This window comes from Pipistrellus kuhlii, unplaced genomic scaffold (genome assembly GCF_014108245.1).
Source record: "Pipistrellus kuhlii isolate mPipKuh1 unplaced genomic scaffold, mPipKuh1.p scaffold_m20_p_5, whole genome shotgun sequence".
NCBI lineage: Eukaryota > Metazoa > Chordata > Mammalia > Chiroptera > Vespertilionidae > Pipistrellus > Pipistrellus kuhlii.
Window position 1 is genome coordinate 5,329,052 of NW_023425551.1, and position 22,205 is coordinate 5,351,256.

The following is a 22,205-nucleotide window of genomic DNA, read 5'->3' on the forward strand; positions in this document are numbered from 1 at the left end:
AAAGCTAGTGGGCTTGTGTCGTCGCACACACATAAATTAAAATATTATGGTCTCATAACTTAGAAGGAAGCAGGTGGAAGTAATTTCTCCCTAAGTCAGTAATCTGTTTTCAGAGTTAATTTAGAAAATCAGACAGAGCCAAACAACAAAACAGAACTCCTTGGAAATGCAGGTCCTCCTGAAGCTATTAGGATCCCTTTGGAGCCATCTGCTCTGACAAATATCTATTTGGATGTGTTTGTTTCCCCCCTAAATTGAGATTTCAAAAACTCTTTTCATCATGTAATCGTGGGACTTCTATCAGGCTCCCGAGAGTGGGAATCAGCTGCTCAGTGGTCACTGGCCATCTGAGGGCTGGAGCTCTCGACCCAGGGCAAGGAACTCCTGAGCAGCCTGCGCTCCAGGGGACAGGGGGACATCTGAGGACAATCACCCAACTGTGTCCAGCAGCCCTGGGGGAGAGGGCAGCCGTGTCTCTTCCCAGGTAAATCACTGGGGTGTGACTGGTATGCAGAAGGTGGACATCTGTCAAGATGTGCTGGTGACATTTAATATCGCCAGCCTTGGATCTGAGGGGAAGGAAAGTTGTCAGATGGGCCGAAACACCTGGCACTCTTGGCTTAAGGCAGGAAAGGGGAGCTTGGGCCTTAGGAGCAAACTGGAGACAAGGGGACGAGAGGAGACAAGGGGATGAGAGGAAAACTTCTCTGAAGATGAAAACACAGAATTGGGCAAGAACTGGATGTTCACTGAGAATGGCTATAATTTTTTTCCCCCCTGAGAATGTCTTTTAGGCATCTCTAACACATTGTTTTCTTCAAAATAAGAAATCACTTTCCCCAAATCTCCCTAACTCAGCTCACTAGGTGGTACTACTTCTTCATATCAGTGTATTTTGTTTCTGTTGCACGTCACTGAGTTCGCATTATATTCATTTGTGCTCATTAATTCGATCTTTTCTAACTCGCTCTTTCACTACTGCATTCAGTTGGGTTCTGACCCTCAAAAGACTAGAAACTGTTTGAAGGCGAGGGCTATAGCTTCTATTTCTTATCAACGTGCACCAAGCTCATGACCCAGCTCCATGAGTGCCAGGCTCTTAAAAACCTTCCGGCACCAATGATTCTGCCTTTCCCAGGACCCCGAAGAAAGAATCCTTTACTTTGTACTCCCCTTTCTTATTCCTAAATAAAAAAAAAAAATCTTAATACATAAACTCCCCAAATTACAAATTCAAAAGTTCGTTCCCCCGAGCACCATCACTGGGTCCAGAGCTCTGCTGGTGCTACAGTTTGGGTGGCTTTTCCTTTCCCTCAGGAGGAAGTTTTGAGAAGTTGATCCTGCGATTTCTCTGAATGGGGTGTGGGACACTGCTAGTGTTCACCCTAAGCACCATAAATATAGTTAGGGCATCCTACAGTTTCCCGATACCCTCAGCATCCATGTGGAAACTCTAGGAGAGAACATTGCTTAAGTGAAACTGTGTGAACTGTGGGTGGGTCTACAGATATGCATGAGTGATAAAGGTACCAATCGGGAGCTAATTGTTTGCTTTGTTTCTAGGGAAACCTGGGAACAGTATGGTTGGCCACTCACCAAATAAATCACCACAGCCCGATATCCTGACCAATGGCTAGAGGAAGAGACTACCATCCCCCACTAGGAAGTGGCCTGCCTTCAGGAAGGAAGCCTTGGCTTCATGCCTTTTAATCCACTCTGGCTTTCCGGGGCCACCCGAGCTGGGGCCCCATTTGTTCTTCCTGCTATAGCAGCATCAGGGCTTGACATCAGGGCTGCTCTTCTAGGTGGGGCCTCCACCCACATGACTCTCAGGGACAAGTCTCTACTACGCCTAGCCACAGAGCGTGTAAGACCTCCTGGCTCCCATCTTCCTGTATGGCCCCTGGCATAACCACTCAAGGAGCTTGTGGGGAAATGGGCCATCAAAAGGCACGGGTTGGGGGTGCGGGTCCATACAATTTTACAAAGATGTAGTGGCATGCTCCGTGAGGCTAGAGAATCCTCTTGGGGCCACTCACGAACTATGTGACTCTTGTAAAATCAACAGACCCATCAGAGCCCAATTGCTTCACCCGTGCAGTGGGATGGGGCACAGCCTGAGGGAGGACCTATTGTGGCCCAACACGGTGATGGCTGCTCTGCTTTGTGTTAATCCCTGGATATCTCTGGGCTGCTGTGAAGGTTCAGTTCAGCAACATTTCTATTTGTAGCAGTGTACACAGTGATTAGGAACCAGTCAGTGCTCAATAAGTGTCTTTGGCACAAAAAAGAAATTCAGTCAGTGTGACCCATGGTCTTAGGCCTTACTGAAATGGTCAACATATGGTCTAAGGGGTGCTCCCTAATCGGCCCATGTGGTGCTTCCAGAGTAAGCAACACAGAGGTAGTGATCAGGTGAGGCCATGAGTCCTCTCTTCTCTCCTAAACTGATGACTTTCCTTTCTCGGAACTCCATAAAACGTACATAGTTCACAGAACTGACATAGCAAAAAAACAGCCAGATTACACACACTCAGTGGTAGTCTTTGGGAGAATTTTAGGAACCTGGCACACATACAAAAGGGTTACTAGACAAGACATCGAGCAAAAAACATGGTTTATTTGGTTTTCCACAGAAGGACACCTAGCAGCCTTTCTGGTCTCCTGGAGGGTCTTTCATGATTTTCCCTACAGCAGCTCTCCTGGGAGCCCAAGCCCGAATGGACCAGTGTGTGGGCACCCATCATCTGGGTTTAGAGGGTTTTCCAGCTTCCTCAAAGTATCCGGCACAGTGCCAGCCACTAACGCCCGACCCCGACACCCCCTGGCCTGACTGACTGGAGACAATCTGAAAGTGATGAAGCACTCCCCCCCCCCCCCCAAAAAAAAAAAAAAAGCCTACCTCGGGTAGTTGGTGCAATACTGGGTGTAAATGTGGAACTCTTCACTCTGCAAGGCAACAAGAGACTTTCATGGGCAAAGAAGCAGAGGCATCCCCATTCACTTAAAACAATAAAAACAAACAGCACTCATGCCTTTAGAGCTGTTTCTCTGACAACACAAGCCCGCCTCCTGAGCCCTGTGGCAAACGTCTTTGCCTTTTGATCCACTTTGTGTCATATCGAGAATCCACATGCACTCGAGTTCCATAAACACTCATCAAGCATCTGCCGTGCTAGGGAAACGTGAAGGTAGAAAGGAAGAGGGGGAAAACGGGCTTCTGCCCCAGGGCTCCTAGTCCTTCGGTGGATTTGCAGCGTGGGAGAGGCAGGAGTAGATGACTTAAATGTCACGTCAGAAGCATGTTCGGGGCATGAGAAAGCAGCTGTTTGTCTGCCGTTATCTCTGCCCACCATCTTCCCCTCCTTTTTCGCCCGAGAGCCACAGCGCATCCTTTGACATTGAACTAAGGCTCTATTTCCTCCAAGGTGCCTTCCTTAAGCTTTTGGGCTGAGCCAACTGCTTCTGCTCTGGGCTTCCACAAAACCCAATGCTTACTTTTCTCATGGCTTTTACCAAGGGACAGTGACATGTTCCGTGTACCTGTCTGTCCTCCTCCGGGCTGTGAGTTACTGCAGCATGGGCGCATGGGATATATGGTGAACTGGAGGGAGAGAGGCAGGGACGGGAGGAAGGCCAGGCATCCAGGGAGAGGAGGAGGCTAAGAGGCCTTGGATCTCTTAAGACAAACTTTGTCTCCTTACTCAACATAGCCGGGGGTCAGCGCAGGTCACAGCTCAGATAAGGCATGGAAATGGGGGTGGAGGGAAAAGCAGGAAATGGAGGGAAGGCTGCTCTGGGTGCTTCTAGAGAATGCTCAGCTGGGAGGCAGCCTGGCCTGCCCAGGAGGGACCTTCATCTCCGTCCCTCTGCAGAAAGGCCTCTGATTCTGCTCTAAGGAGCAGCAGCTGAGACGTGCCCGCTGGCTTCCCGGTTGTCAGCAGGGATTCCTGTAACCTACTCAGACCACAAGCGCGAGGTCAAAGGTGAATCTGGGCAGGCCCCAGTGCTTCAGATGAAAGCCCGAGTCAACCGCCAGCTTTGCCCCTTTCATTAATGGCCCCTCAATTAAAGCAATTTTCCATCCTCCCGGAGCTGAGCAGCTGCGTGCGCTCCAGAAGACGTAGCATCTCCTAAATGTCGGGGTGCTGAGTGAAGGGCAGGTCGTGCCAGGACCCGACACCCCCTCACAGCTCCCTGCTCACATGGGAGCGTGTGGACTGCCCGAGTCGGTCTTCTAATTAAACCTGGCACTATTACAATGGAAAAGGAGATCTGGGAGTTGGCAGCGTGGCCCATAAACAGACTTTTATGTGCATAATTAAGCCGGCGCTAAGCATATGCTGGACCGTCTTTAATCAACTCGTGATTACAGTTACCAGTCAAAGCCCAAACGTCTCCAAAAGCCTCGATGCTGTTTATGTGCTGCGGTTACTTTAACATATCTCCTTTGATATACTTGGCATATCTTTGGACTCTTTTCTCCTGTTCTCATTTTCCTCCTCTTTTTCACATTCCCACCCTTTAGGAGAATTATTTACGACCGAGGCAACTTGTGAAAAGAACTGTATGCCTCCATGTGTGCACAAACGATTCACACGTTAACACGCCCACGCCCACATCCACCCAGAGTCAGGAGTGTTTTCTATACAAGGTTGTCAGCTGCCTTACAGGAACCTCACTGCAAAAAAACCCGGAGTGCTGTGCGTGGGCCCAAAGCCACGGGATGGATCTGGAGCCATAACACATGACCCCCTGGGGGCAATCAAGGAAACAGGCCAGGCTGGGGGGACACCTCTGGGTTCCCATTGGGCATGCATTACACTCTGGAGCTTGAAAAGGGGTGCTAATTCTTGGTTGATCCCAAAGCACTGAGCTTTGCTTAACGCGTTGGACCTGTGAAACCACAACTGCAGAAATCACACAGGGTTTTTGCTGCAAAGCAATTTCTGCTAGAGGTTTTCCAAACAAAAGCTTTGGATTTTTCAGAGAAACACATGGTCGGATTCCATAGGTACGTCCAGAAAATAATGTTGGAAGGGTTGCCTGGTATGTTTCAGAATTCTGTCTCCTATCTGGGCACCGAGTACGCACCATCTGCCATGTAAGCTATAAAAGTCAAATGCCTTTCCTAAGCCACCAATGCAGATTAAGAAAAGTGTAGGAAGATAAGAATACACTGTTACGATGGCAGAGATGAATTCTGCTTCTCTTTAGCCCCTAAATGAAAATTGTGTAGCCTCGGCTAGTGCCCTATATATTATACATAAAATACTTATAGTCTAATTGGTCTGGTGGTATTTTACATTTATTTATTTTTCTAGCATTCTTCTATTCCCCTATTTCCCCAAATGTAAAGGTTTTCAATACGAAAGACGAGTAACATCATACAATTGCTATACAAATTCCAGGACAATTACTAAGTTATTATTTCCTAACTTACTGGGGAAAGTCTATTTTTCCCCTTGCTGGTAAAAAAAAAAGAAAGAAAAAAAAAAAGAAAGAAGCCAGAGTGAGATTAGTGGCTAACTTCACCCACCAGGAAACAAACAAGTCATTTTAACAGTAAGATGAAAACAATCTGTACCCTGTATCTGTGCTGTTGGCCCAGAAAAATGAACCCTGCTTACCTTGGACACAAAGCATTCTGCTATGGCCACAGGGTCATTTTCACAGTTTTCCAAGTCTTGCAAAAGTTCACTAATAAACAAACAAACAACAAAGGAAATATTAGATTGGGGTTTTATGGTGGAGGACATTTTACATACCTTAGACGCCTAAACATTTATATGGCCTTTACAAAGAATCATTTAATTGGTTAACTGAGGACCTGTTGTCATTATATCTGAGGCTCAAATAGGGACTTCCCAAGGTCATGAGGGAACAGGAATTTAAACTTTGGTCTGATCTGTAACTCTCCCACTCAGAGAGAAGCTCTGATCAGCACTTATGTCTTCCAGGAGTTTCTTACTGTTGCCGTGGGTGCCCACACACACTCATTCATTCATCAGACAGCGTTCCATGCACCAGGGACTGTGCAAGCACCAAGAGCAAATACATCAGTGAGCAAACCGAGATATGGTCTCTGGCCTGGGCCTCCTGGAGCTTGGAATCCATTGGAAGACTTGGACATTTTACCACACTAACAAATATAAAATTTTAAACAAAGATTGTGCTCTAGAGGAAAGATATGCTAGGGAAGAAAAGGCCTTTTCTTAGATGTAAATTTACATTATTTTAAAATAATTTCTTAATTGAAGTAACAGCATGATATTTCATTGGGTAAAAAATAGCATAATTCATTTAACTAATTTTGCATAGTTGAATAAAATTCTACAAATGGAATTGCTGGGTCAAAGGGCATTCTCAGTGTAAATGTTAGTGCATTTCCATATTGCATTGCTGTATTAATGCATATTTTACTATATTGAGTGTTTATTTTAATTAGCTGTGCATTACATGTTTAATATCTTAAATAGCCTTGCGTTCTATTTCCCACCTTTGATTGCCACTATCTAGAAGCATGTTCCGCTGTAGCCGTGTCTGCTACATGTACCTACATTTCTAAACATGCTGAAGCTACATTTTCATTATTGTCAGTTTTGTGTGGTATTTACTTCTGAATTTCCCTAAACCTGCCCACCTCCCATTTTCTCAATGACTCTGTTATGAAATTTGATTAAAGTCAGAGCTTACATTTTTAAATATTATTACATTTTAAATATTATTCTCATGAGCCTTGCAGGACAACATAATTACATTTCCTTTCTTATATAACCATGTTTCCCCTGGAGTTAAAATTCTTTCTCTCTCTCTCTCTCTTTTGTGTCTAAGTACACACCACCAATTTATCAAACATTTCGCCAGAGTATAACTCTCGTCTCACTTGTGCAAACATCAGGTCACCGATTGGTGCCTTCTTTTCTGGTGACTACCTGCTGGTCCCCTCTGCCTCTGCGGGGATCTCTCCCCAACACCATCCTGAGGACGCCCTTCACCCAGCGCCTGTGCTGGAAACCTTGTTTCTTAGATACCATTTCAGAGGTTTTTCTTTTTTAAAGGAAGCTCTCCCTAGGTGTCTGTTCTTATTTAAGGATGTAAAACCTTTGCTCTCCAAGGAAGATATTGTCCTATTTTGGGCTTTTTGTTCCTGCTCCTTGGTTTCAGCTGAGCTCCTTTCTTTCTGATCACATCTGCTTCTGTCATTCATGTTTGAGGTTCTCGTCAAATATCCGGGATCTTCATGTGTCCTTTTCTGTTTGCGGGTGAGACACTTCAGAGCTGACCGCAAACTTTGTGCAGAACAGCGCTCACTCCCAGGCAGTGCCTCTCAGCGACTGCTGTTAGAGCCTTCTTCTTCTTTTTAAAAAAAATATATTTTATTGATTTTTTACAGAGAGGAAGGGAGAGAGATGGAGAGCTAGAAACATCGATGAGAGAGAAACATCGATCAGCTGCCTCTTGCACACCTCCTACCGGGGATGTGCCCGCAACCAAGGTTCATGCCCTTGCCCAGAATCGAACCTGGGACCTTTCAGTCTGCAGACCGATGCTCTACCACTGAGCCAAACCGGCTTCGGCTGTAAGAGCCTTCTGACGCTCTGAAGAGATATTTATGTGGGTTCTATCTATTAGTATGCTCTATATTAAAAATTAAAACAATTTAAAAAAAATCCACCAATTCACTTCATAATAAATATAATTATGTTAACATAAATTTCTGTGAAAAATAGATTTTATAAAACAAATAAAAAAATTAGCAAGAAGAGAAGATTTGTTTTAAATGTTTGCAAATCTCTAATGTCTACCTTAACCCAGATAGAATCTCATCTCTGCTTCTGCAGTGCAATCTGTTATCTTGGTTGAAGTATATAAAGGAAAGTCCCGCCTCACACACATGTGACATTAGAAAAGGGGGGAATATTTTAATAGCCTTTCAGATAAGTGGGGGTACCTCTCTTGGATAGTATACTGAAACTCAACAAGTCGTAGTTTCTTAGGGGTTTGTTGGAGTCTAAAAGTATACCAACATGCTATTTACCATCACTTTGAAATCTATTGGTCTGTCTTGCACTTTGAAAGGATCTTTTACCAAACATATGATTTCAGGAGAGTTCCAATTTGAAAATTCTTTCCTACTGTTGTCATAAACACATTTCCTTTGTAAGATTATTCTTAGTTTGGAAAATATAGTTCTGATATTTACATCAATATTTTTTTATAGGAGCATTTGAGATTTTGCTCCCTAGTCTATGTCATCAGTTTGGCTCAAATAAACTATTATAAAAATTCCAAAAAAAAAAAAAAAACTTTTATAAAAAGATGGGTATGAGTAAATCAAAAACCCATAATCACTGGGATGGAGATAAAAGGTTGAAGAAAAAGAGCAGCTGACGAACCATGCTTCTGGCCCAGTGTTCCCATTCCCGGAGGATGCCGTGCTTTGGATGCGGGTTTTGTGTCCAGTTTTCAATACTAATCCTCTTTCTGGGCACAGGAGAATTTTGGGCAGAATTCATCATGTCACTTCTCACAGCGTAATAGAAACGCTCCTTGGCAACAGTTAACTCCTTGCGTTCTAAATGTCATGCTCATCAAGTTCTCCTGGCAGCTTTAATTTCATCTCCACAGTTGACTTGCTGGCAGGAGGGAATGTCTTAGGGGACGGACCCACCCAGGCTCTAGGTAAAGTTCCCTGATAAATGAATAACTGGCACTAATTGCTTAAGAGCCACAGATCTGGGAGTTACTTCCAGTCCCAACCCCTAATTTTAAGGTGAGGAAACCATGGCTCCATAAAAAGGAGGTGGTGTACCTTCGGTCACACAGCTAATAATGAATGCCCACAGCTGGGGTTAGTGTCAGGGCTCTCAATGCCAGTTGTGTACTATATCATAAACACAGTGATGGAAGGATTTGTTTCCTGATTGACTTGAGAGGGCTGAGGGCTAGACTCTGCATCATGGTGCCTTTAGCACGGTGCCTGCCTACGTGGGAGGCCTTGTTTGGGTCACTTGGCCCGCTCTCCTTCCCAACTCTCTTCTAAAATAGGATAAACACACAAAAAATGGGAACGGTGAGGAGGACGTAATGGGAATTCGCTCATTCTCTTGTCACCAGGACTATCATCCTAATATAGATGGCCCACGACCTTGCTTGCTCTCCGTTCAACATACGTAGTAATTACTGAAAGCCCCCTGTGTCAGGCACTGTTACAGGCACTTGGATTAGAGAGTAAAGAGTGTAGACCAAGGCCCTGTCACATGGTGATGATGTTCTTCTCATCAGGGGTGATAGAGTCAATAACTGAATAACTAAAAAACACATTAAAAAAGAGACAACAAATGTTGGCAAGGATTGAGGAACTGGAACCTGTGTGCACTGCTAGTGGGAATACAAAATGGTGCCGCTGCTATGGAAAGCAGTACGGAGGTTCTTAAAAAATAAAAAATGGAGCTACCATATGATCCACCAATTCCACTCTGGGACCTTTATCCAAGAGAATTGAAATGAGGATATTGAAGAGACATGAGGACTCCCATGTTCATTGCCAATTGTTAACACAAAGCCAAAGAAAATAATTAAATAACAATGAGTAAAGCTCAAAACAAACAAACAAACAAACAAACACATACACAAAGCCAAGATGTGGAAACAAGCTAAACTTCCATGAATGGATAAAAAAAACAACAACTATTGTAGAATGTGGAACATATATACAATGAAATGTTATTTAGTCTTTAAAAAATAAGGACATTCTGCAATATGTCCTAACATGTATGAAACTTGAGGACATATGCTACATGAATTAAGCCAGTCACAGGAAGACAAATACTGTCAAGATTCCACTTACATGAGGAATCAAAAATAGTCAGACTCCTAGAATGAGGTGGTAGAATGGTGGTTGCCAGGGGCTGTGGGTGTGGGAAATGGAGGAGTTGCTGGTCCATGGGAATATAGTTTCAGTTAAACAGGATGAGTACATCTTAGAGACCTGTAGTATAACATTGTACCCAAGTGAACAATAATGAATTGTACACTAACAAATTTGTTAAAAGGGTACATCTCATGTCAAGCATTTTTTTTAAATATTTTTATTAATTTCAGAGAGGAAGGGAGAGGGAGAGAGAGATAGAAACATCAATGATGAGATAGTATCATTGATTGGCTGCCTCCTGCACACCCTTTACTAGGGATTAAGCCCACAACCCAGGTATGTGCCCTGACTGGAAATCAAACCCAGGACTCTTTAGTCTGTAGGCTGATGCTCAACCACTGAGCTAAACCAGTTAGGGCTCATGTGAAGTATTCTTACACAAAAAATCAAATATTAAAAACCATCTTGCTAAAAACGAATCCTATTGTAAATGAAATTACAAGAGAAATTCACACACCATAGCATCTTATCACTTTATAAAAAATATGAAAGTAATAATATGATATTGTACTATATGATATGAAACAAAGAGGGTGACATGGTAGAGGGCACCAGAGGGTGGGTGAGGGTGGAAGGGTGTTGGAGTAGTCGTGGAAGGTGATACTTGAGCGTAGGGAGGACTATAAGAGAAAGACATTTAAGAAACTGGTTGTGAGTCCAGGACAGAAGGAACTTGGTGAAGTATAGAAAGGAAGTGTAGAAAGGAAGTGAAGTATAGAAAGGAAATTCTTATGTGAAGTACAGAAAGGAAGCCCTGTGGCTGGGGTTTGATGAACAACAGGGAGTGTGGGAAAGAGGACCCCCTATAACATAAATGTGCCACATACTAAGGACACACAGATGGGGCATGGGACATGGTATGGCAGCCATTGCAGACACTCCATAAAGACTGGAAGCAGGGCTGTCCCTCCAGTTACAGCCTTGCGGGGTGGGGCCTAGATTTCTCATTGCATCAGCGCAAATAATGAGCAATTCCACGTGGACATTAGCAGGAAGGGGTGACTCACGAATTGTGTTTTGTTCTCAAAACTAAAACTAGAGTCATCCTCCATTCAGGTTTGGGGCATTTTCCCGTTTCCCTGAGTAACTGTTCCATATATTTTTTTCCTTTTTGAGTAGGGCTATGAAAAAGAAAATACGATTTTTTTTTTTACTTGAGTTCAAGTTCTTGGTTTGGATGGGAAATTAGAGAAAACACTGTTCTCTTTTGCAGAACGTGTTACCTACAAAATTTTCTCTGACCGCTGATGTGAACTTGAAGTTGGGAACAGTATTTTGACCTTGAAGACTGGACTGCCTCACACTGCACGAGATTCAGGAATGCCACCTCTCCCCTTCCGGTCTGCAATAGACTCAGCAGCCACCTCCCTTTCCCACCCACCTATAGGTCATGGTATCACAGGGGCACATGTGAGAACAGAAAACCAGGTGAGATTAACAGTACTAAATGTGCCATTCATTTGACTGGTGAGTTAGCACTGGCCTTGAAGTCTGTGGGTAAAACTATTTCTACCACTGAGCAGAAGTCAAAGACATTGTGGTGGCATGAAAATGCACAAAAAGAAAAGAGAACTGCCCCCACTTTTCCTTGTCTTATTGTGATCTGTATCCCACGATTCATCTTCTAAATTACATTTCAAGGGAGGGAAAAAAAGCATGGCCCCAATCCTTTTTTGTTGTAAGATGTATGGGTATGGTATTTGCTCTGTGAAGCATTCACTAGCTCCTCCAGATAAAATTAATTGCGTGTTCCTCAGAGTTCCCCAAGCATTTTGTTCACTTCTTGATTATAGGACTTACTGCCTCTGCTATCCATGGTGCCATTAATCTCTAAATCACTAGACTTAGCCCAGCGTTTTACACGCAGTAGTGATTTCACATAGGTATTGAAGATGAATTGAAGGAAAAAGGACATTTTTACTCCATCTTTTGAAGAAGGAAGGGAGCTCTGATGATTTTAATTTGCTAAAATATAATTTAAAAAATATGTAGAAATGGTTTCTATTTCCTCTCTCTTTATTCTTTTTATATTTTATTTTTTTACTTTAGAGAGGAAGGGAGAAGGAGAGACACAGGGAAAAACTCTGATGTGAGAGAGAAACATCAATCCATTGCCTCTCATATACACCCCAACTGGGGATCAAATATGCAACCTGGGTGTGTGCTCTGACCGGGAATCAAACCCACATTTTCATGTGGGATGACACTCTAATCAACTGAGCTAACCTAGCCAAGACTTCTCATTCTTTATTCTTAAAGATTCAAGTTACAGTTTAGAAAACTCTTTTCTATTCCAAGAGAGTGATGCTGTATATAGTAGTTGACATTTCTTCTTTAGTTAGCAGTGAAAAACAAAGTTTTAGGGGTTTTGAGGACAATTTAAAATGGGGAAAGTGATGTGTGTGTGTGTGTGTGTTGACTGACCTACTTTCCTGACTATTTGGAGATTTCTTCCAGACACCAAACCAGAAACTTAAATATCTAAGATATCAAAGGGTTTAGGAGATAAAGGGAGATTTTGGCATAAAAAAGAAAACAAAAATGAAGTCTCAACTGCGTTCCAAAACATTTCATGTTGCAATACTTATGAAATAAAACTTAAATCTAGTTATATGCCAACACTGAACAATGACAGTGCAAGGAAAGAATGATGTGCTATTGTCGCTTATGAACATGAGTGAAAAAATTCTTTGAAAAATACAAACAAATCAAACTTATCATGGTATAAATATATAAAACATCATGATCAGGTAGGTTTATTCCAGTAATATATGTATGACTCAAATCAGAAAGCCTATTTATATAATTTACCACATTATGAATAGGAAAGAAGTCCTATGCAAATTTTCTTAAGAGGCATATTAAGCATTTTATAAAGTCCAATATTAATTCATAATAATATCTTAGCAAAATAGGAAGAAATGTTTATCTAAATCCCAGAGTAAACATCACACTTATTGGTAAAACTGTTAAAATATTCCTCCTAATGTAAAAAAAAGTTAGGAATGTCAACATCTAATCAACATTATGTGGTAGGACTTGGTCAAAGTAATAAGACAAGAAAAAAACTTAAGGGGTAGAATTATAAAGGAAGACAAAAAATATTCTCATTTTTAGATACCACTGTCTGCATAGAAAAAAAAATCTATAAACCACTATTATAACTAATGGGAAAGTTTAGAAAGTCAGTTGGATACATTGTCAACATATAAAAATCAGAAGCATTACTAGATGACAATAACAGCCAATTAAAAAATAGAAAATTTTAAAATGGCATGTATGAAAATGATGGATAAATTATAAAACATTATTACAGAATATCTTAAAAGGCTTGATTAAAGAGATTATGTTTATGATGGGATGACTCAATATTGTAAAGATGTCAATTCTGCCAAAATTAATGTATAAATTTAATGCAATTTCAATAAAAATCCCAACAGAGTTCTTCATTAGGTACTCAGAGTCAAGAAAAGCTAAGCCAATGTTGAAGAAGAGCAATGTGGGCTTACTAATTAGGACATGTGACATGGGACAGGGATAATCAAATAGGCCAGCAAAACAGAGTACAGAGCCCGGCCACAGACCATGCATACATGCAAACCTGACCTGGAAAGAATGCAGAACTACCAATCAGTCTAGAGAGAGTGTGTCTTCAACCTGTGGTGATGGGACCACTGGCTAGCCATTTGCCAATAAGAATCTGGTTTCCTAACATATACTATACATCCATCAATTTTAGTTAGATTAAAAATATATGTAAAGAGCAAGATTTTAAGGCTCTATAGGAAAAATAAATTTATTAACTGAGAACAGGAGATAATTTTTTAAACACAACACAAAACCCACATGCTATAAAAAGTATATTTATTTAGTGTAGTCAAACTTATAAATTATATGACTTCTTTTCAAAGAAACCACAATGAAAGTTAAAAAAACAAGTCTCATACGAGGACATAATTTGCAGCTCACATAATCTACAAAGATCACCAGCCAGAATTCATCAACAACTCCTATACAACAACATGGAAAAGCAACATCCAGACAGACAGATAAGCAATGGATATGGGCCAATAAACAAGAAAAGATTTTGGGTCTTACTGTAATCAGCAAAAGGCAAAGTAATGTGTTCCTCCCAGTGGAATAGTACGCAGCAGTCAAAATAAACCAAGTAGAGCTATAAATCTTAAAAATGTTGAGTGAAAAAGATTTGTAAAAATTGACATACTTTATGCTATATTTGAAATGACTAAAAGCATGTTATATAAACAAATGCTTACACACATAGCCATGTCAACTAAATCATACTTGAGGGGAATGAAACACCAAGTCTTGGATAGCAGTTACAGTTATAGTGACATAGTAAGCCAGATTACACTGGCTTGCCAGAGCCAATTCTGCATATTTATTCCAAATTCCATGTTCAGTGATGTCTTGTTAGGAGCTTGAAATCTGCTGGGGTGGGAGTGTTTGCACCACAGAAATTGGCAAACACTGTCAATCTCAGGTTCCCCTCCCTTGTCCTCCGCCTGCAGAACTGGTTCACCATCACTGTGCCATTCTCCCCAGAGGGAAATGCAGTTGGGAGGAGTACTCATGGTGCTTCAACATTATTTGTAACGTTGTTATGGTTTAAAGAATTTCTAAAGCAAATATGGTACAAGGAAAGGCTTTGATAGTACTTTATGCTTTTCTATATTTTGGAAATATTTCCTGAAAAACAAAATCTACAATAGTCAGTTGAAATATTCAGGCCGTTAAAAAAATTATTTCCTTTTTGGCCTCTTTAATTTTACGGATTTAAAAACTTGCTTAGTTGGTCACAATAATATTATATGATGTTGAAAAACCTAGACCTGAACTAATAATAGAAACTTTAAAATTATTTCAAACCCCAACCATAGATTTAATGGATAGTTGTGTCTTTGAAATCAACTGATGTGGGGTGGTTTATCATAAAGGATTCATAAGAGGCATTCACATAAAAAGTCTCATCCATACTCTTATTTACTAACCAAATATAATAGCAAAGACATCTGAGCTCTAAATTTAGACTCCAGATTTAAGAGAAAGAAAAAAGAAGTGAATAGGGAAGTAACAGTATAGACAACTCAACTGTAAAAGTGTAATAAGAAGATATTCTTGAAAATAATAATAATGAAATAATAATAACCTATAATAAAAGCATAATATGCTAATTAGACCTGATGTCCTTCCAGACATCCTTCCTTCCAGACAAAGCTCCAGCAGGCAGGGGCCTTGGCAGAGTGGGTGGGGGCTGCAGCAGTGGGTGGGGGCTGGGGCCAAGGCCCTTGCACGAATTTCATGATCAGGCCTCTAGGCATAATAATAACAACAAAAATACCACCAATAGAGATTGGACAATTCAAAATAGGCTTGCCTGGGTTTCTAGCTCTACATCCTGTCATTTGCACTGGGGTTGAGTCACATGATGACAGGACACATGGGATTTACTATAACACAGTCGATGTCATCACTGGTTAATATGTTGGTGTTTATTCCGTGTTGGCCATGAGCAAGGTGGATCAGCTCACTGAAGCTTCACAGTAATCATATGAGGTAGATATTCCTTTTTTTTTTATAATATTTTTTTATTTTTTTATTTTTTAGAGGTAGATATTCTTATTGTTTCCATTCATCATCCATTCATTCATTCCACAAAAGTTTGGATGCCCATATGGGCCAGGCCTTGGCAGTAAAAACTACACATGGATCCCTGCCCTCAGGGAGTGTTCTGCGAGTGGGGTGGGGAAAAAGAGAAAGAAGAGATGTATCCTAAAAGCCAATCATAGCAGATGTTCGAAATTGCTGAATTCTGGGAGCGAAAGAAAGAACAGAGCAGGTAAGGTGTGTGTGTGGGTGTCCAGTAAGTGCTTTGAGATAGGAAGAGTTGAGCAAAGACTTGAGCTGAGAACATTGTTTATTCTACTCCGTTAAAGACTCACCAAAGGATATATCCATGGCTCAGCTGAGAAGCAAACCCAGATACTCTGGAAACCATCAGAGGTTAACCTGCCTACTACCTGGTCTTCCAAAAAGTATCACACTCTGTTTTAATAACTGATGTTTGTCCAGCTCCTTCGGCTCCGTCTGCCTTGTTTACTATGAACATGGTCTACCAGTAAGTCCAGCACCTGCTGCATAGTAGGTACTTAATACCTGTTTGAGTTAAATCAATCACTTGTAGCTTTTATTATTACAGAATATAAATTAACATATAAGTAACTTCAAGTATTTATTGTGTGTTTATGGCATCCTGCCCACTCCCCAGCCAGAAGACATTTTCAGAAAGTGCAGCAGAGGTGGGACGCTGCAGATGAAGCCAGCGTGGGTTTTCGGATGCTCGGTTCACACCATGGTGTGGAAGGAAGATGCCGCTGTGTCACGGCAAACAGGTCTCTCCTCTGAGCCAAGGGGATCGAGTGGGATAGGATATTGAGTAAATGCAAGACAAGAATACTTCCAGGGGGAAGACTTCATGGCATAAGAACCCACATGCTTTAAGAAGTCAAATCAGTGGCTGCTGAGATGTTCTCTTAGGCCACATTCATTTGAGAGACATTTATAATGTCCCAGTGTGAGAGCAATCTTCGGCGCATGGACTTACCTATTGAAGCGGTAGATATCCTGTATGTTTCCAAAAAGGGCTGATCTTTCTTCTGTCCCCAGAGGAAGTTTGGTTTGGTCCCTGATGCAGTCAAGGTAATCCTAGGAAATCAAGGGAAGGATGTCATTGCTGTCCTTCTGCAAATCATCTTGAGTTTGTAAGATGTATCTTTCACATCAGTTTTAGACAATTATTATACTAATGTGCTCCTTAACTCTACTATGAAAATACAGAATCTCTCTTTTATTGATGATGATCATACTTAACATAGTCATAGAACGGGGATTTTGACCAAAGAGAGTGTCATCTACATTAATTACCTACTCCCACCTTCAAATGCATTAGAGCTTCCTTAGATGGATAATATAATAACAAGTTACCAATTATATCAGAGTTCTGACATAAAAACATCACCTGATGTTTCCTTGAGTAATATGATCTCATGCTATGGTCAAAGATACTCCAAAATTCACACAATGAAAAGCCAGAAATACAGATCTTAAAATTTCTCATCATGAGAAAAATAATTTGTAATTAATGGATGTTAACTAAACGTTCTGTGTTTAGTTAACATAGGGCATTAATTAACATACCACAACACTATATATATGTTGTACACCTTTAATACAATGTTATATGTCAATTATATCTGTGTGTGTGTGTGTGTGTGTGAATATATTAATGAAACTGGAAAAAAGTGACAGAGTTGATTTAAACATAACCTTTAAATTAGAAAGAACTCAGTTGTTATAGAACTAAATTCTTCTCCAAATACCAATTTACACACACACACACACACACACACACACACACACACTTTTTATTTTAAAGCACATAATTCAGGCTATCTAACAGGCTATGTTAATGACCCATGGAAAACGCTGAAATGAATTTATTTGCTTTAACATAGAAATAGCTGTAAACAGAGCTAACCAGGGCTCAGACCACAGTGGGTTAAATGTGCGTGGTTAGAAGCTATTGGAACTGCTGAGAGAGGGAAACTCCTTCCCGCCCCCTGTGCTAAAGGGTTCATAGCCAAGCGTTCTCCTCCGTCCCCAGGCAGTGCTTGCAAAAAGAACCCAGTGGGAGGCAAGAAGACAATAAAGACAAAAGTGAAAACAGCTGAAACAACATAAAATAAAAAATAAATACAATCCCCGGCCCTGGGCTGAACGATATACCATGGCCGGCTACCAAAAGGCACAGGGGCTGCTGCAACATTGAGAGGAAGGAACGCTGTGAAAATCAGGCAGAGCGTGAAAACGCAGCTTCACAACCTCATTCCAAAGCCCAGGCCCAAACACAGCAGGACTTAAATGCAGCTAACAAAAGGGGAAACTGAGATGTAAGAACCATCAGATAATTGTTTCTTTTCTTTTAATAAGCCAGTCATTCTCTCTTGCACTTTATGTTCAGCAGATGAAAAACAGGCAGGGTTTCACCATTAACTTTCTCAGGAGCACATTTCTCAGTGGCATCAAATAACTTTTAAACATTTGAGTGTCTTAGCATTTAAGGTCATTGTCATGCATGAATCAATGTTCATATTTTTTTTTTTTAGAAACAAGCATTGTGGTAACATCTGTTCTTCTTAAGAAAGTGGATATCTCAGTAAGAAATTAAATTCACAAGGTTTAAGTGCAGTTGACATTAAAAACCCACAATACCAAGACCTGGTCTCCTTACTTTTATGAATGGAACAATTTTAAGAGGCTTATATATCCACACAGGATACAGAATTAGTATCAAATAAGAAAGGCTGAGGAAGTTAGAATTGATGTAATAGCATTTTGAACATGTGAAAACTAAACTACATTTCCTATAAAAAACCAAAACCATTTGAAAACATGTATTCAAACGATATTTTCATAAAATTATATATGGAACATGGTCCCAAAGGATGGGCTAAGATTTAACTTGTACAAAGTATTAAGCAACTATATTTGATAGTTGCTTAATACTTTGATCAACATTTAAAAATATTTTTTTTTATTGATTTCAGTCAGAGAGGAAGGGGGAGAGAGAGAGAGAAATATCAATGATGAGAGAGAATCATCAATTGGTTGTCTCCTGCTCATTCCACACTGGGGATTGAGCCTGCAACTGAGGCATGTGCCCTGACCGGGAATTGAACCTTGATCTCCTGGTTTATAAGCTGACCCTCGATGGGCTTGATCAATATTTTAAAAGGACAAATTGTACACAAAATTAAGAAGGTAGAACTGGAGGATATGGATGGGTATGAAATTTAAAAAGTAAATCAAGAGACTGTGAATGGGCATGTTCAGCACCAAAAGGCAGGACAAAAGGAGGGTCAAAGGTGACGGACACATGCCCGCTCCATCTGGCTGGCTGCATTGAGGTTTAATGAGAAAACGAACAATCCTTTTCCTCACTTCAAGTGCGAAGCTTGCTCATTTGCAGAAACCTGAGGCTGCATTCCTCATGTGAGGGAAAGATGGAGCTAAGGGGCTTGAAGAATTTCATCTGGGGAGAGAGACAAAGCACCGTGGCCCCCTTCCAACAGATGATGGCCCATCGCCAACTGAAAGCATTTCAGAACTGTGGTAGAGAAACTAGATTGTAAAAGCTGCTTGTTTTCTGAAATGGTTGAGAAAATAGATCGTTAAGAGTCCAAATTTTTGCAGGCCACTCTAGAAAACAGATCAAAGTCCTGTGGCCACAACTTGTTCCCCCTGCTGATCATAATTAAGTCTTTTAAATATGATACTTTAACCCTAAGCCAGTTCCTGAAAACTACTGTAGCATGCACTGCATGAGCAGCTGTAATCATCTGAGGCCAAAATGAGAGGTTTGCAGCTCCATGATAATAACAGCTCATTCTGTGCTCAAATGACAGAGCCAGGACACCGAGAAATGTATTAGGGCCTGTCAGGCCACTTATTAATTTTATTGGCTGGATGTTGGCACCCACTGCCATCTTACTGTGCACAATGAAGGACCAACTTAAAACTTTTGCATTGAAAACAATTATTCTCCAAGAGGATTAATAATTTACTCTACTCTGGGGAGACACACACACACACACACACACACACACACACACACACACTTTTCATCACTTGGATAATTTTGTTATAAAGTTTTAACTTTTGCCTAAAGTATTTTTTTTCCCACCAGTATATGCCTTTAAGATCTCCACCATGATGATATTTGTATATGAGTGTCCTCTCCTCATTAACTCTTTCATTCCTTGTAATGTCTATCATTGAAAGCATGCGATAATCTAGTTTGGTGCTGTTGGAGGTGTGAATGAACAGGAGCTGGTTAAGCTGCTGGTGACGGATGTGCTGTAAGGTGAGTGCGGAAATTGAGAGGAAGCTGCAGAGACTTTCATAGCGTTCTGACAGGATGATGTATGTCGAGTCTCATGATAAGTTGGGACTTGTATTTTGAGTGTCTGATTCCTTCTATTTTAGTTTTCTACTAATTCTTGTTATTATTGCATTTTTCAAAAGTGTCAGTGTGTGGCTGATTGGAAACCACACATACACACACACACACACACACACACACACACAATCCTCATGATAGATAGGAAGAGAAGTCCTGGTCTGGGGAACCATCCAGCAGAGATGCTGTAGAAACTGGGGAAGAATTAAGATTCAAATTAAAAAAGGTTCCATTCATAAATCCAGCTCACATTTCAAAATTCTACATACCAATTAAAAAAAAATTTTTTTTTAATTTTATTTCAGAGAGAGGGAGAGGGAAAGATAGAAACATCAAGCATGCCCCCTACTACTAGGGATCAAGCCCACAATCCAGGCATGTGCCCTGACTGGGAATTGAACCATGACCTTCTGGTTCATGAGTTGATGCTCAACTGCAGAGCCAATTCAGCAAGACCTACCCACTGACTGTATGGTTTATTCTTTTCTATCTCCTTCCTGTTGTTAGCATATTTAAATCCCAAGACTTCTGCTGTAACTCCTCCTTAAGACTTGTGCCTGTATTTTGGTTTTATCACCTTTTCCAGAAACGAGTCATATCTTTATTTGACAGCCTGCCTTCCAAGTGCCGTGTTACACTGGGCGCCATGGATACCACCATAGCTGACACGCTTTACAGTTTGAAAGCACATTCAGATTCATTCGTACAAGTATCCTCCTTCCCCCCTTTTTCTGAGGACACAAGAATGCATGCCAAGTGCTGTTTTACAAGCTAGGAACTTAAAAATGAATAAAACATGATCCCTTCCCCCAAGGGGCTCCCTGTGTAGCTGGAAGACAAGTGTAAACAAATAAGTCCCATACAGTGTTCAGGCCACACCACTGGGAAGCACACAAGAGTGTTCCAGGGCAGGGAGAGGCTCAGAGAGAAGGTGCCAGGGGATCAGGGCCTTTATGGATGGATGATCAGGACTCTGAACACAGAGAAAGGAGAGGAAGGAGATGACTACATCCAGGAAGATAGAAAAGCGCGAACAAAAGCACAGGGTAAGGAGTGTAGGTGCAGACAGGCCACTGAAAGGGGCTGAGAAGTGTTAGAGGGGGCAGGGCACGTGCCTGCACACAGAGACCCAGAGGCGGGGCTGTACGGGGAGACCAGGCCGGAGTGAGGTCAGGACCGATCTTGGAGAATCTTCCACACTCTGTGTGGGTGGGTGGTGCAACCTCTGAAGGATGTAAGGAGGCTAAAGGCCACCCAGCATCGGGGTGGGCTTTTAAGAAAAGGGCTTCTGGGCTCCCCTCTCTCCTCTCACTTCCCACTTGAAGGATGAAGGGTGCTGTTCCCTGGCTCCGTCAACTGGGACAGGCAGTGAAGGAAAAGGCAGAGGGACCAATCCTGTCTCCTCTGCCATGTGGCTGCTCCCTCTGGGAGAAGGACCGACCAGCTTTCTCCTTCCTTCTGATTTTCTTCCCAGGTGGTGCGTGAGGCCGAGCAGGACGCTATCTTGCAGCTGGGGCTGCAGAGGCCTTGGCAAGGCAGTGCCAGGCCTTTCTGGAGAGCTGGTATCCTCTATGCCCACCCTCCTTACACCCAGATACAATGCTGAGACACCTCTGGGGATGTGCAGTGAAAAGGAGACAAGGCATATCTTCTGGGCTCGCTCATCTAGATAGTAGACGGCTCGAGCTCCCCCATCTTGTTCTTGGTAGGGCCTTAGCTTCCAGCCATTGTCTTCTGTGCAGGTAGAGCCCTCAGGGACCATTGTCACAGGCCCCTGCCCACATCCCCACACCCGCACTTTTTCTTCCCACTCCTGAGCAATCTGAAGAGGAGCAACGGTGATTGGGGTAAAGGCAGTACATCAGTTTTGGACACGAGAAGACTGTGGCCACGGTAGGGCAACGCCCTAGGAAGGGTTTGTTGGCATAGGATCTGGGAAGGAGAACTGGGCAGTTTGCTCGGAGAGCTCTGTAGGCAGGTGGGAGGGCCCAGCTGTGCAGCTTTGGGCTCCATCTTATGCAGCCTTGAGAGATGATGGGACCAAAACACTTTCCCAGACTCTGGGATGCAGGATCATGGCAAGTGTCTGGCAAGGAGGAAGCAGCGGTAGAGTATCTCAGGGCTAGTGAACTGCAGCCTCGGAGGGGTGGGGATCAGCAGGTCACAGCACCCCCAGGGAGTCTCCCTGGGCAGAGAGAACACCAAAAAGCCCTTGCGAAGAGAATCAGC

At 42.0% G+C, this 22,205-nt stretch overlaps 1 protein-coding gene across 3 annotated transcripts in view; it reads right to left on the reverse strand.

Moving 5' to 3' along the window:
* PLEKHG1 (pleckstrin homology and RhoGEF domain containing G1) overlaps nt 1-22,205 on the reverse strand; it is a 187,517-nt gene that overhangs the window by 27,128 nt on the left and 138,184 nt on the right. For all 3 annotated transcript variants that reach the window (XM_036413907.2, XM_036413906.2, XM_036413905.2), the window contains 3 exons: nt 16,563-16,663; nt 5,631-5,700; nt 2,903-2,949 (listed from right to left, as the gene is read on the reverse strand). In XM_036413907.2, the coding sequence (XP_036269800.1) occupies nt 2,903-2,949; nt 5,631-5,700; nt 16,563-16,663 (218 nt within the window). The remainder of the gene's footprint in view (nt 1-2,902; nt 2,950-5,630; nt 5,701-16,562; nt 16,664-22,205) is intronic.